The sequence below is a fragment of the Penaeus chinensis genome, chromosome 1 (genome assembly GCF_019202785.1).
Source record: "Penaeus chinensis breed Huanghai No. 1 chromosome 1, ASM1920278v2, whole genome shotgun sequence".
In the NCBI taxonomy this organism is placed as follows: Eukaryota; Metazoa; Arthropoda; class Malacostraca; order Decapoda; family Penaeidae; genus Penaeus; species Penaeus chinensis.
The window spans coordinates 22683457-22699052 of NC_061819.1; the positions used below are offsets into that span (position 1 = coordinate 22683457).

Here is a 15596-nt window from a genome sequence, read left to right on the forward strand (position 1 = left end):
GCAGACACATTTTTCACTTGCAGTAAACAAAATATTAAGACTAATTCATAATTCTGGATTCACAGATACATTTGAAACTTTTATAGCAAAAAAAAAAAAAAATCTTTACCCTATTATCTTGCAACTGACTTTATCAAAATTACTGTCGTGCAATAATTTTCAAGAAATTGTTGGACATGTTAAAAACATATTCACTTTAAGTTCTCAAATAAAATTGATGAACTAATTAAATTAAAAATAACGTCCTAATCATCAACCCTCAACTCCAATACAAGATATTAGCTCAACCCATTAGCAAAACAGACAGAACAAGCCAACAGCAACACAAACTGTCGTCATCCTCTTCACATATACTAAGTAACCTTGAAAAACATTAATAATGTAAATAAAAACATAACAACTCAAAATTATTCAGTTACTTGTGATTAAAGTGAGAGTATAAAAATCAATGTGCTGGTAGGTAAGGTAAGGGGTAGTTTGTAGTTCACATGCAACAACTGACTGTCATGCTACAAGTAGCAAGCAAGTACACACTCATTATGTTTGGTCGCACATTCCAGCAAAAAAATCATGTAAAATAATGATAATAATAAAAATAAAAGGGAAAAAAATCTGAATATGTAAAGCCAACCTCTCTAGCATCATATCAGCACCATCTTAAGTGTTCTAGTGTGATGTTCACTATACTTGTTCTAATAGTGTGCATGTTCCATTATTTATTTATCCTTTTAGCATTCCACTCATGCTACAGAAATGAACATGAGACAGATTTTTTTCTGGCATTCTATTACTGTGCATTCTATTCCCAAATACTAAAAACTCTCAGAATATAAGAGACACTTGACACTAAAACTAAAATGCTTAACTGAATTTTAAATAAAGAATACCAACAGATACAACACAGGATGCCTGGGGTATCTTCCCAAACCTAAAGACAACTGGCTAGGTATAATGTCTTCCTAACTGAGTTTTGTGGGTTTTACTGTAATATATGAAAATAAATTAAAATACAAATAAATATTGCACAAAAGTATTCACTACATGCACCTACCTATCATCTACATGACTAGAACACTGATCTGTCTGATATGAAACCTAGAGATGAAGGACAAACCTAATTTTAGAGATCCAAGTGTGCACAAAGTTGGCCACATGGGACTTGTTAGTAGGTGTCACATTTCACATGTCCGTCCTCATCTAATCATTTTCTATCCATATTTTTACAGAAAAAAACTGGCACAAATCCAATTTCTTACAACTGCTTGGGCCACAAAAAATACTTTAAACTATATGGCTATTTCAACCTGCATCAGACAAGCAGATCTTGTCAATTGTTCTGTATTTATCAAATACATCAGAGAATCAGCAATAGAAGACCCCACATTACCAATACTGAGCCATGTACAGTAATCTTGTAAAGCTCACTATACAGAGGACATCATAAAGATAATGAATATCATCTCCATATAGAAATGGGTTCTGTATAACTGCTGCCATTATGAAATATAATGAAAAACAGTATGATACTTAAAATTAAACTCATACTTAATAAGAAAAGAAATTAGTCATACAACAAAGATACTTTGTTAATGATAACTGAAAAGCAATTGCAGTATCTCTTATATCACATGATACTTGCATTCTAGGCTAGAAAGCAAAAAGATACTAAGCTCACATAAGCTCCTAAATATTCATAAATTGCACATGTATCTACTAACTTTACATTCAACAAAGTGAGTGTGCAACATGATGCATACCCTAGGTAACCTTTGGAGACAAAGTGATAAATTAAGGGTAGGTGGCCCTTTACCCTTAAGACCTATCCAGCTCCTTAAAAACAAAAGCAGTCAATAAAAATTAAGTCAAATCTCTTGAACTGTTAGATAAACATAAGAGGTATTCATTAGTATGCACATGGAAGGAATAAATAGTAAAGACTTACATCATTAAATCACAAGTGTCTTGGGAGCAGAAACAACTAACACAAAATATGAACTAAAGTTACCTAGGGTAGGCATTGATGTAACATTAAGTCTATGTTTGGCACAATACTGCAGTTTGATAAAATTGCCTAGTAGAAATGCAACGAGCACCATATGGCTCGAAATTAAAACAAACCATACATGACTAGTTTTATGGGCGCTAGTAAGCCAGGCTTACTATTTCATTCAACTTCATAAATATAAAAAATATGAAGACTATGAGTTTCTGTATTAAAGATATATTTCCTTGTTAGAAACAAGCATGCTGCCATCCAAAAGTTATGTGACTAGAAGGAAAAAAATTTTGAAGAAGAGATCAACTCAAATGTGGCCTTACATTTCTGCTTGGATGTCATTAAATACTTAGCAACAGCTCGCCAATCAAGGTTAGTTGCATAAATACAACATCAAATTTGAGACAGCATCTTACATGAGAGTTTGTGGGAGTTCTAAAGAGAAAATGCTGACCATCTCGTCAGATGTGTATTCCAGCTCAAAAAAACTAATTATGGAGTGCACAGGGTAAACATAGCATTGAACGTCTCTGCCACTACATGCTTTGCTGTCCTGTTCTTCGGCTTGATAACTCCACCAGTCATAGGTGCTGGTACTTCTTTACTTTGAGATTTTCTCTGTTTCTTTAGCTTGCTCTGTTTGCGAAAGAAACTGTACGTCCGAACCAATGATGCAGCCTCATCTTCATCCTCGACATCATTTGCTGCAGTCTGGTGGTTTTCATTGATAAGATTGCTCAGACTCTTGTTGTCATCAATGTTTGCTTTATATTGATTTGGGTTATACTCTCCAGTTTCAGCATCTGTGTAATATTCAGTTGCAGATGGATCTTCATCAGCATCATCAGGACTTATTGACGTACATGATTCAGAACTGACAAGAGGAGCATCATACATACCAAAAGTCAATTTACGCTCTAAAGTATCCAAGTCTGTATCAGTGTCAGATGTGAATCTTTCCTTGCTAAACATTTTCTCATATTCAGGAGAGACAACAAAGCGAGTGAACAGTGTGTCACTTAGAAGTTTTACTGGTGGATTCTTCTTTTCTTTTGATGTTGAGTTAGATCTTGATGGCTGGCTGGTTACTGGAACTGATCTTGCTTGACCCACAACAGGTACTGGAGTTCTTGCCTTGCTTGTTACTGGAACTGCAGCTTTAGATTGATTGGCTGCTAATACTGTTGACTTGGGTGGTGATGACATTCTCTCTCTTGGGGACATTGGAGAATAATTTTTCATGTTTGTTGGATGCTCATTTTGGTTAACCTGACTGACTATAGGTTCACGGAATTTGACATGATTGTTGACTTTGCTACTAGGCACAGGATCTGCTGCATTTTCCTTTGACACTCCAGGAGAGCTGTTCCTGGAGTTCAAACTAACCTTGGGAGACTGACTTCCCTTATTATTCGTGCCTACAGAAGTTGGAACCCTTGATTTATTTACATATGGTGAGCTCTTTCTTTCAGCAGAAACAGGCACTTTGACTTCTTTTGGAAGGTTTCTTAATACTGTTTTATCAGTGTTTAATTTGGTAACAGGCAGGCTTCCTACTCCAGAATTGGCCTGTGGTTTCTTTTCCTGGGCAAGGGATGGCTTTGGGCTTCTTGGGATACTTTTATCAACAATATCTTCTTGTTCTTTAATTTCATTTGCTGGGACAGTGCTCTTCAATCGTGAAGGACTGTCTAAAACCTTTCCTCTTGGGATGCTGTTTTTCTTTTCTGGCAACTGATAATTTTTTTTGGTTATTGTCACTGGGTAGCTTTCTTTCTGAGACTTTTTATGCTTTGTGGATGATTCACTAGAATCTGATGAACACTGAAAACTAATCTCTTCTGCATTTCTATGATTATCAGAACAATGTTTATCAGTTTCACTGAAAAGAGGTTCATCTTCCAGCTGCTTGTCATTTTTGTCCTGATGTACATTTCTTTCAGGTGATTTTTGTCCCTTTTCCTGAGCAGAGGCTCTTCCAACCAGCACTGACTGTGCAACTGGTACATCAAGCAAACTAACATTTTGGTCAGCAAGTGCAGTGGTTATTAATGATGTTTTATTGGCCCTGCTACGAGTAGCATTTATACTGTTTGGCAATCGTGGAGAGTTGTGTGGTGTGGGGGATTCAGGAGGAAGTGATGTTCGAGAAAACCCTGAGCTTGACCTACGGCCCTGAGGAGATGACACTGGGAATGGGCCTGGGTTGCTGTATGAAGAAACAGGAGTGGGTGATGTACTCAAAGTGAATGAATGTATCACTCCTTCCTTTGCTGGTTTGTAAGAAAGACCTGATACTACATTTTGTTGAGATGTTTCAGTGCTTGCAGTGCAAAAGGAAGAGGTAATAAGAGTGAGAGGAGAACAAGTAGGAAGTGGTGAGAGGGGTGGAGAACCAGGTAAAGTTGGAAGAAGAGATGGTGGTGTAGGAGAACTTGGATTCTGATAGTGATATGGGGAAGAATATGAACAAACTGTGTGAGGTCTTGGTGGGGGGAGAGGGGAGATACAGCAAACTCTACCATTTTCTCTACCACTAACTTCACCATTATCCTCACCATGAGAGGCATGTGGGGAACAGCAGTGCATACAGGATGTATGTGCTGGGTGAGAGTGATGCATCACTCCAGGAGAAGAAAGTCTCTGACCCCCAAGTGCTGGTAAAATGTCACTAACATGATGAGTTGTGCATTCTTCAACAATTGAAGGAATTACTGGGCTTAAACACCTGAACACACCTGAAACTCCGGACTCCAATGTACCACAATAAATTCCAGAAACACCAGAGTCCAGAGTTCCTGAATAGTCTGGTGAATGGCCCCCTGGACAACCACTGTCTTCACAACCTTCACAGCTGCTGGGAGAAGTACGGCAGCATCCACTATCCTCATTGGTAGGTGAAGGAGACATTTTGAATTCATGAATGTGACGGATAACAATAGGGCTCTCTTTAGAAGTCTGGGTGGCAAAAGAAGTGAACGAAGGGACCGTCAAGGGAGGAAGTGATCTAGGCTGTTTTAGTGGTAGTGTTGAAGATAAAAAATTAGCAGGAACAAGCCCTTTTGGCTGTCTTAAAATTAGTAAGTCTGACTCACTAGCCCATTTTAAATTTCTCTTAAACAACTTCATTTTCCTGTTTGGGTCAACACTGAAGTATGCATCAAGAAGGGAGAAAGTGGAGTTGGATGGTGGGGTTGTAGACCCTGGCCTGTGGATGTGAAGGTTCTGGTTTATCTCCCCTTTGGAATCCCACCTGTTCTCCTGTGTTAATGAATTTTGTCGCTCCTGAAGATCAGAAACCAAAGTCTGCAGCACTGGCAATTGTTCTGAGCTGTCTCCTTCTGCTGCACGCTGTTTCAGCATGCTGTTCTCATGCTGAAGTCTTATAAGCTTTTGCCTGTTAAGAAAAAAACAAATAACCATAAATACCAGATCTGCTTCCTAGCATCAGTAAAACAAGAGCAGGAATCACAAAAGATGAAACATCAACATCATTATTCTTTTACCTAATGTCATGTGGAATAACTTCCAGCAAGTCAACATCTGAAAGATCCGATGGAGGACGAGATGTTGTGTCTGGCGAGGTCAGTGTAGAGATGTGACACTTCAACTCTTCCAAACTTTCTTTGAGTTGATCTCGTTCCATTGTAAGTCGCTGGAAAATGTGATCAGGTTAATATGAGAGTAAAACTTATCTAGTAAAGTCTCACATTCCCTAAAATAAAACTAAAATCAAATTACTACACAGTTAATAAAATCTTTGTAACATTGGAGCTTTATGAATATGATGATCAAAAGAATATAATGAAACTAAAAAACTTGAAACTAAGGGTTGTTATGTTTCTAGGTATGGTAATCCTTAGTAAAAAAAAAAATAATAATAATAATAATAATATCAACATTAACTAAGAGAATGGAGAAGATTGTCAGACACCTACAATAACATCTCAAACTGTATTTCTTTTAAATTAAAATGGCTAAAGCAGATGGGAAATATAATTTACATCTTTCTCCTGGGTAATGGCTTCCATTTTTTCAGCAAGTTTCTTGTTCTCAAATATCTGACGATCTGTCTTTTTGGCTTCATCAGCCAGCTTCTGATGCAATTCAGCAACTTGCTTTTTGTAGAGATCCAGTTGAGGTCTCCATGTTCCACTCTTCTTAACCTCCTGCCAAGGCAAATGTAGAATTAAGACAATTACTTACTTAACATTATTATTGCAAAACAAGACAAAAGTTTTATAGTTTTTATCTAAAAGAAATCTGAAGCATTTATCTTATATCATTCAAAGAGCATAAAATAAGAAAAAACTGTACCTCTTCTAGTTCCATATTGTGTTGCATATAATCTGAGTTCTTCTCCTCAAGGATCCTAACCTGCCGCTTGAGGTCACTCAGCTCTTCCAACTTCTTTTTGTATGTCTCCATTGTGCCCTCATAGACTACTGCACGCTCACTCATCTCTCTTAGAGCATCAACCTAGTAAGAGAACATTATATATATAATATATATAGTTTTTGCCTTATCTATACAAGTAGAACGTCTAATCCATGTGTGTATGTACATAAATAATGATTTATTGAGAGTAGAAAATAGCAAACCACTGTAGCCTTCACATCCAGATAATTACTATCAAAAATATTTTGCATGCCTATTTTATATGCATTGGATTCTGTAATTGCAGAATAAGATAAGGACACAACATACTTCATCCTTGAGTGATCTTGCTTCATCTGCCAGTTGTTGCAGCTCCTCATTTCGTGTCTGGATCTCCTGGTTCTCTCTCTCCAGGACATCGGCTTTTGTTCGGTATTCGTCTCGGGCTATGGACAATGACAGATTTTCTATAGTCACAAGCAACTAATGTAAGTTAAGCAGATACACATCTCCTTACAAATTCAACATGAAACACATAGCTCTTCTTACCTATCTAATTCATTACTTTTTTTGGAGGGGATATGGATGTGGGCATGTAGGTATTAAGATGTGATATTTGGGTGTGGGGATGGGTGAACAAATGTGCAGAAAGATGAGTGTAGGGACATGCTGGGTAGAGTGAGTGTGGGTGGATGTATATAGGCAGGTATAGGTATGGGTGGGTGTATATGGATGTGCAGGGTGGTGGGGATATTTCCAAAGGAGACTGCTAGCAAAGAGGAAATCAACCAAACCACTTTGCATAACTTATAACCTGAAAACCTACATGTCTCCAGTTTATAGAGCTCATCCTGGAGCCCGTCGATCTGCTTCTTGAGGTCCTTGTAGCGCAGGGTCGAAGTGCCCAAGTCCCCTCCCGTCTCTAGGGCATCGAGTCGATTTAACAGTTTCTCGTTCTCAGCTGATAACGCGCTCTTCTCTTCATTCAATACAGAAAGCTGGGGGAAGAAATAGTAATGCATAAGTAAAATTCATGGGGAGAGGGGAGAAGGAAGGGCAGAGGTGAAGGTGAAAGAGGGGGTGGAGGTGGGGTGGAGGTAGGGGTGGAGGTGCAGGTGGGGGGTGCGAGTGGGGGTGGAGGTAGAAGGGGAAGGGAAGGGAAGGGAAGGGAAGGGAAGGGAAGGGAAGGGAAGGGAAGGGAAGGGAAGGGAAGGGAAGGGAAGGGAGGGTAGTGGAGGGAAGAGGAGAGGAGAGGAGAGGAGAGGAGAGGAGAGGAGAGGAGAGGAGAGGAGAGGAGAGGAGAGGAAAGGAGAGGAAAGGAGAGGAAAGGAGAGGAAAGGAGAGGAAAGGAGAGGAGAGGAGAGAAGAGGAGACAAGAGGGGAGAGGAAACAAGAGGGGAGAGGAGACAAGAGGAGAGAGGAGAGAGGAGAGAGGAGAAAGGAAAGAGGAGAAAGAGGAAAGAGGAAAGAGGAAAGAGGAAAGAGGTGAGAGGAGAGAGAAGGGAAAGAGGAGAAAGGAAAAAGGAAAGAGGAAAGAGAAAAGAGAAAAGAGGAAAGAAGAAACAGGAAAGATAGAGGAGACAGGAGGGGAAGGGAGGGGAGGGGAGGGGAGGGGAGGGGAGGGGAGGGGAGGGGAGGGGAGGGGGGGGGAGGGGAGGGGAGGGGAGGGGAGAAATGGAGAGGGAGAGGGTGAGAGACATGGACAGGGAGAGGGAGAGTGAGAGGAACATGGACAGGGAGAGGGAGAGGAACATGGACAGGGAGAGGGAGAGGGAGAGGAGGACATGGACAGGGAGAGGGAGAGAGACATGGACAGGGAGAGGGAGAGGAACATGGACAGGGAGAGGGAGAGGGAAAGGAACATGGACAGGGAGAGGGAGAGAGACATGGACAGGGAGAGGGAGAGAGACATGGACAGGGGAGAGGGGAGGAGGAACAGGACAGGGAGAGGGGAGAGAGACATGGACAGGGAGAGGGAGGGAGACATGGACAGGGAGAGGGAAAGAGACATGGACAGGGAGAGGGAGAGAGGACATGGACAGGGAGAGGGAGAGAGACATGGACAGGGAGAGGGAGAGGAACATGGACAGGGAGAGGGAGAGGGAGAGAGACATGGACAGGGAGAGGGAGAGAGACATGGACAGGGAGAGGGAGAGGAACATGGACAGGGAGAGGGAGAGGGAGAGGAACATGGACAGGGAGAGGGAGAGAGACATGGACAGGGAGAGGGAGAGGGACATGGACAGGGAGAGGGAGCGGGGAGAGGGAGACATGGACAGGGAGAGGGAGAGAGAGAACATGACAGGGAGAGGGAGAGAGATGGACAGGGAGAGGAGAGGGGAGAGACATGGACAGGGAGAGGAGGAGAGAGACATGGACAGGGAGAGGGAGGAGGGAGGAGACATGGACAAGGACAGGAGAGGGAGAAAGGGAGGAGGAGGGAGAGGGAGAGGGAGAGGGAGAGGGAGAGGGAGGGAGAGAGATATGGACAGGAGAGGGAGAGGGAGAGAGACATGGACAAGGGAGAGGAGAGGAGAGAGACATGGACAGGGAGAGGGAGAGAGAATGGACAGGAAGAGGAAAGGACATGGATTAGAAGGAGGAACATGGACAGGGAGAGGGAGAGGAACATGGACAGGGAGAGGGAGAGGAACATGGACAGGGAGAGGGAGAGGGAGAGAGACATGGACAGGGAGAGGGAGAGAGACATGGACAGGGAGAGGGAGAGGGAGAGAGAACATGGACAGGGAGAGGGAGAGGGAGAGAGACATGGACAGGGAGAGGGAAGAGGACATGGAAGGGAGAGGGAGAGAGACATGGACAGGGAGAGGAGAGGACATGGAGAGGGAGAGGGAGAGAGAACTGGACAGGAGAGGGAGAGGGAGAGAGACATGGACAGGGAGAGGGAGAGGGAGAGAGACATGGACAGGGAGAGGGAGAGGGAGAGGGAGAGGGAGAGGAACATGGACAGGGAGAGGGAGAGGGAGAGGGAGAGAGACATGGACAGGGAGAGGGAGAGGGAGAGGGAGAGGGAGAGGGAGAGGGAGAGGGAGAGGGAGGGAGAGAGACATGGACATGGAGAGGGAGAGGGAGAGAGACATGGACAGGGAGAGGGAGAGGGAGAGAGACATGGACAGGGAGAGGGAGAGGGAGAGAGAATGGACAGGAAGAGGGAAGGACATGGATTAGAAGGAGCAATAGGGAAAAAAAAGAAAAATGAGTTGGAGAGGAACAAGAAGCCAAGAGAAAAAGGAAGAGACATAGACTGAAGAAAAGAAGGAAAGGCTGCAGAGGCCACGGCACCTACCTGCTGCTCCAGCTCGAGGCACCTCTGCATCATCTCGTCCTTGGTCTGTGTGGCGGCCTCCAGCTGCTCCAGGACTGTCTTGATGTGCGGGTGGAAGGACGCGGGCCCGAGTTCCGTCCGCGGGTCGCCGTCGTGGCCGAGGATTCCCGGGGAGCTCTCCCTCAGCATCAGCTCCTGGATGGCCTCCATGATCACCTTCTGCACGCGCTCCTCCATGTTCATGATGGCCTCGATGTACACTGTGAGGGCGAGGCCATTTTCAAGTGGGCGGACACAAATGGGGTTTCAGTTGTTTCCCTTAAAGCGCACTATTTATCCCCATCCACATTACTTCTCAGTGAATGGACTGTCAAACGAAATCTGACTGCCGGTTCTGAGCCAAGTATATCGAAATCAATTATGACGTTTTCAATATCGGACGAGTTAAGCGCGAAGGAACAAAGCGGGTTCGCTGCTGACAATACATGTCAAAATATGTTACGTTTGCCTTACCCGATTATTTATCAAATGCATGACTGTGAAGTAATAGCAGATATCAAATATTAAATCCATGTTGATAAGCAAATTCATGTTGATAAGCAAAGATAAAACAAGTTGCATCCAACCGCATTGTGTATACATACGTTACGGAAAAGCCCTTGTTTTGGGCAGCAGTAAAAAAAACAAACTGTAACATAAATCCGCGAGGGGAGAGCTACACCTAAAAACAGGAGCGAGTAATAAAAAATATAAGAAGAAAATAAAATAAAAGAGAGAGACATAGTAGAGCCATATGATACCCGGGATCCGACACGACAAACAAACGACGAAGAAAACGAGGCGAACCCAGAACAACGACAAAGCCAGGCGGAGAGTGCGCGCTCGGTACTCAAGTCTCAACGAGCCTGAAACGCAGGTGCATTCCTCCCAACCGGAATGTCGAGTCTGGTACGGGAGATAAGGTTGCAGAGGGGACGCCGCGGAGAAGCAAGGAGCGTTATGTGCTTCTAATTAAACGGCTCAACTCGGGTGTTACGCCCTGACTTAATGGCATGGCAAAACGCTTTGAAATGTATGGGGATGCCCTGAATTGTTATGGTCATTCTTCGATTTATTTCCTTGATTTAATCATTTCCCTGATTTTCTGTTTATTACTATTTTGCAGAAAAAACGGCGCTGGCACTTACGTTGTTTGCTCTCGCAGTTGACGGCGCAGCCAAGGATCAGCTGCAACATCCTCCCGAGCTCCACTTCATCGTTGTGTTCGCCTGAAATAAACATAAAATAATCAATATTTACGCTGGAATTTTATCTGTAAACAGTTCAACAAACATGTAAAAGGCTAATGATTATACAAAGTCGCTTAATAAGCAACATGGGTCATTAAAGCGTGAGAAATCCCGAGACTGTGGCAGGACCGTCACCTGGCTTATATGGTTCAAACATTACCCGACTCATTAACTATAATTGCACGTCCAACCACAGCACGGGGGGGGGGGGGGGGGAGGCCACCATATGACCCGTCTTTGCTTTCCTCCCGGTATCTTGCTCCGCCTTTCGACTCGGCGAATCACAAAAGTTGAGAACTAAATCAGTCAAAGGCAGTAAGACATCCCCGGTAGATGCGTACATAAAATTTAAAAGAATAAATAAATAAATAAAAATCCTACAGCGAAGTGACACGTCTAACCCCCTCCCCCCCGGTCCAGCTCACTCCCTCCCTCCCCTTCCCCGTCCCCTCACCCCCTCGCGTGAGATCGGAAGGCCCTCGCGGGACCCCGGAAGCAGCGGCCCTGACGACGACAAACCGCGGAGAAACGGGGAGACGAAAGCCGAGGGATCCTCACGTCGGCGCTTCCAATCCGACCACCATATTCTGTCCTCAGCGCAAATACTAACTACTCTAATAAAAATAATAAATGGAAAAGCCTAACTAAAGGAAGAAAAGATAAAAATAGAAAAAAAATACATACATAAAAATTTAAAAAAATTAATGAATGAAACTCCAGAAAGGAAGAATACAAGAGGGGAGACAACTTGCCGTTTTATGGCACTAAAACATCCCCAATATCGCTCCCTTTACCCGACTCCGGGACCGAGCGCCCCCCCCCCCCCCCCGCCCCCCGCCTCACCGACCTTCCGCCGACCGCCCTAACTGTCCACGAAAAACACTTCCGCCCGCTCTCTCGCGACCTTTGAGGAGGATCGAAGCGCCCCCGAGACACTGACCTACACACAAGTGCATTCCATTCCGCTGTCACAACATTCCCTAAACGAAAACGGAATACCTAAATGTTCAAACTCAGACATAATAAAGTATAACATAATAAGTTACATTACGTGTATTCTAAGGAGGTTCTCGTATGACTTCCCAAGAGAGAAGCAGAAGACCGCAGCGCCTTCACTTTCCAATGTGTCACTTCCACCATCAGAAATCAATTATGGGCAAAATCCGGAAATGGTACGGGTTGTCTTCGGTTCCCAAACTGCCGACGGCCGGCCTTTAACTACACTATTATGGTTCTAATGCGCCAATAATTTTTTGAGGGTAATTGGGATAAGGAACGATTAGCAGAATAAGCCATTAATATCATTTCATGTTACTTTTCTCCCTATAATTCCGTCATTCGTTCCTTGTTTCTTTACTTAACTATTATTCTCTTCCACAATCTTAAAAATAGCCAACATTCCCACAATGCGCTATGGGCTCCGCTGTCCATAGAAACTGAATCAAATTCCCCCAAAATATTACCTTGAAAGGAACACCATTTGCATAATCAAAATGTTTGGAAACCCGCGAAGAAATTATTTACCTCCTATTTTCTTATTTCCTTGAAGTCTTATTCATATGCCAAGTCCAAAAGTCTACATTTAAAATAATGGGTCTCACTTTTGAGGAAAAGCTAAACTTAAAACCAATAAAGAAGCCCATTTTACCATTATCATTGAAGATGCGACCGAATACAAGGTAAGAAACATAATTTGACTTTTTTTCTTCGCGGCTAATAACACTCCCTTTCTTTATAATGAACAAAAAATGGAAAAGGCCGCGTGTTCATTAACATGCATCACGACCTTCAAAAGGCCTGGCCAAACGGAAAGAGGGAAACGGCTATGGAGAAAGATCCCTATAAGTATTCGAACAAAAGTCTTTTATATCAACCGGATAAAAAAAAAATGAGGGCGTGGCGGCCTCTGTCAGAAATGTTTGGAAGGAGGAGAAAGGATGAAGGGTGAAGGAGTTGAAGAAAAACACAAAAATCAAATAAAATGAAACAAAATACTCCGTGGTCTTCCACGTAACGACAAATGAGAAATCGGAATCTCCGCGCCATTTAAAACAAAACAATAGCAGATAACTAATGCCAATACAAATACTACTCATAACAACAATACTAATAACAAATGCAACAATAATAACAATAACAATAACAATAATAGCAATAACAATAACAACAACAATAATAATAATAATAATAACAATGATAACAATAACAATAACGATGATGATGGTAATAATACCATCATTATCATTACTATTATCATGAAAAGTAGTAACAGTAAACAAAACCAATATACACACACAAACAAAGAGACAAACATCAATCAAAACAAACAAGCAAACAAGACATTAAAGATAAAACCGGACAGATACGCAAGATAAACAGAGACCTACCCCCCCCCCCCCACCACACCACCACCTCCGGCCGAAAGCAAGCCAAAATCCGACACCGAAACCCAGCCATCAAAACACAGTTTATGGATTCTGGAGATCAACTCGCAGTTTCAGGAACACCCCACACCCCCCTCTTCCGCTCCGCTCCTCTCCTCTCCTCTCCTCTCCTCTCCTCTCCTCTTCTCTCCCCTCTCACACCCCCACGCATGATTACCCTCTCGAGACAAACCATCCCGAGTTTAATCCCCTCTCCCCTTCCTCCCCCCCCCTCTCTCTCTCTCTCCCGCCCCCTCCCTAACCCTCGTTAAACCCCTTTCCTTCGTAACCCTCCCACTCCCTCTATATAAATACCCCCCCCCCACCACCCTCTCTCCCTCCCCTCCCACCATGCCTTCCCTACCTTACTTCCCAAATAATCCCCCCCCCTAAATAATCCCCCTTCCTTCCCCCCTATCCCCCGCCCCCCCCCCAAAAAAAAAACACCCTTAGCTCGAATTACTGACGCACCCTCAGCGCAGCGTCACTCGAGACACCCCCTCATGGCTTCCCCCGCGGCTCAATGCGAGGGGAATTGGGGAATCGAAGCTATATATAAGAGAGGGTCACGTCTGTCTTCGAGGGAGAGAGAGAGGGAAGGAGAGAAAGCGAAATAAGGGTAAGAAAAAGAGAAAGAGAAGACTAGGTGAGAGTGATAATATATATATATATATATATATATATATATATAATTGGGGAATCGAAGCTATATATAAGAGAGGGTCACGTCTGTCTTCGAGGGAGAGAGAGAGGGAAGGAGAGAAAGCGAAATAAGGGTAAGAAAAAGAGAAAGAGAAGACTAGGTGAGAGTGATAATATATATATATATATATATATATATATACACACACACATGTGCACATATATATATACATATACATATATATACATATGCATATATATACATATGCATATGTATACATATACATATGCATATATATACATATCTATACATATACATATACATATATATATATATATATATATATATATATATTTATATATACATATATGTTTATATATATATACATATATATTTCAAAACTTTATATATATTTACATATATACATATTATATTCGACTATATTCATAACTTTATTTATATTTATTCACACGCGCACGCACGCACGCACGTGCACACACACGCGCACACACATTACTTTTATCATCATTATTACTATTACTATTACTATTACTATTACTATTACTATTACTATTACTATTACTATTACTATACTACTACTACTACTACTACTACTACTATTACTATTACTATTACTATTACTATTACTATCACTATCATTATCATTATTATTATTATTCTCATTATCATTATCATTATTATTATTATAATGATAACAGTTATGATAATGAATAAATAACTATATCAATAAATAAATTAATTAATCAATTAATATATATGCATATATATATATATGTGTGCGTGTGTATACAAACACACACACAGATATATACATACACAAATATCCTGTGAATCATATCCACTGAAGGCGAAGAAATCAGAATCACTTTTTTAAGAATTCGGAAGATTATGACGACCTTCTGCCGCTGCAAGTCATGTAATTTCCTTTGAGACTGCAGTGACATCTCCGTCGAAAAAGATTTCCTCCCGGACACTCTGATCATCACCGCCACTAAAAATGAATGAGAAAATAGGAGAGGAGCCAAAAGAACAAGCGCGGGCGAGAGGAGATAAAGAAGAGAAGAGGCAGAAGAGGCAGAGGGAGAAGGGCGATGATTTCACCGAGACCCAAAATAGTGATCCAAACCCATTAGCCTTCTTTTTTTTTTTTTTTTTTTTTAAATGCCGAACACGAACAATCTCCCGATTAAAAGTTACATAAACATCGAAACGCCCCTCCTAAATCCAAACGACTCCTCGAAGCAAATGCCAAAAATCCAAATAATAAATAAGAAACAGAAAATAAGACAGATAAGTGATCAAGCCCTTCGTAACTCTGCGGCCAACCGAAAAGGCCATCGCCGACATTACGGGTAAAGGGCGTGGTTCCCCAAGGTAAATGTAGGCTCTAATGGCTCCGGAGGGCGGCTGCCAGAGGAGCGGGGGCACAGCCAGAGCGAGGGCGGAGCGGGGACGAGGAGAGGGGGGCAAGGCGGGGGAAGGGGGGGGCAAGGGCGGAGGGCGAAGGCGGGGTGAGGGCGGGGGCGGCGTCTCGCACCTGGGAAATCCTAGCGTCTTTGGT

At 42.6% G+C, this 15596-nt stretch overlaps 1 protein-coding gene across 2 annotated transcripts in view; it reads right to left on the bottom strand.

Moving 5' to 3' along the window:
- LOC125027135 (protein Hook homolog 3-like) overlaps window positions 1-15596 on the bottom strand; it is a 149149-nt gene that overhangs the window by 15855 nt on the left and 117698 nt on the right. For both annotated transcript variants that reach the window (XM_047616034.1, XM_047616120.1), the window contains exons 5-12: window positions 10847-10927; window positions 9681-9919; window positions 7200-7371; window positions 6704-6819; window positions 6314-6475; window positions 6001-6165; window positions 5503-5651; window positions 5250-5393 (exon numbers count right to left, since the gene is read on the bottom strand). In XM_047616034.1, the coding sequence (XP_047471990.1) occupies window positions 5250-5393; window positions 5503-5651; window positions 6001-6165; window positions 6314-6475; window positions 6704-6819; window positions 7200-7371; window positions 9681-9919; window positions 10847-10927 (1228 nt within the window). The remainder of the gene's footprint in view (window positions 1-5249; window positions 5394-5502; window positions 5652-6000; window positions 6166-6313; window positions 6476-6703; window positions 6820-7199; window positions 7372-9680; window positions 9920-10846; window positions 10928-15596) is intronic.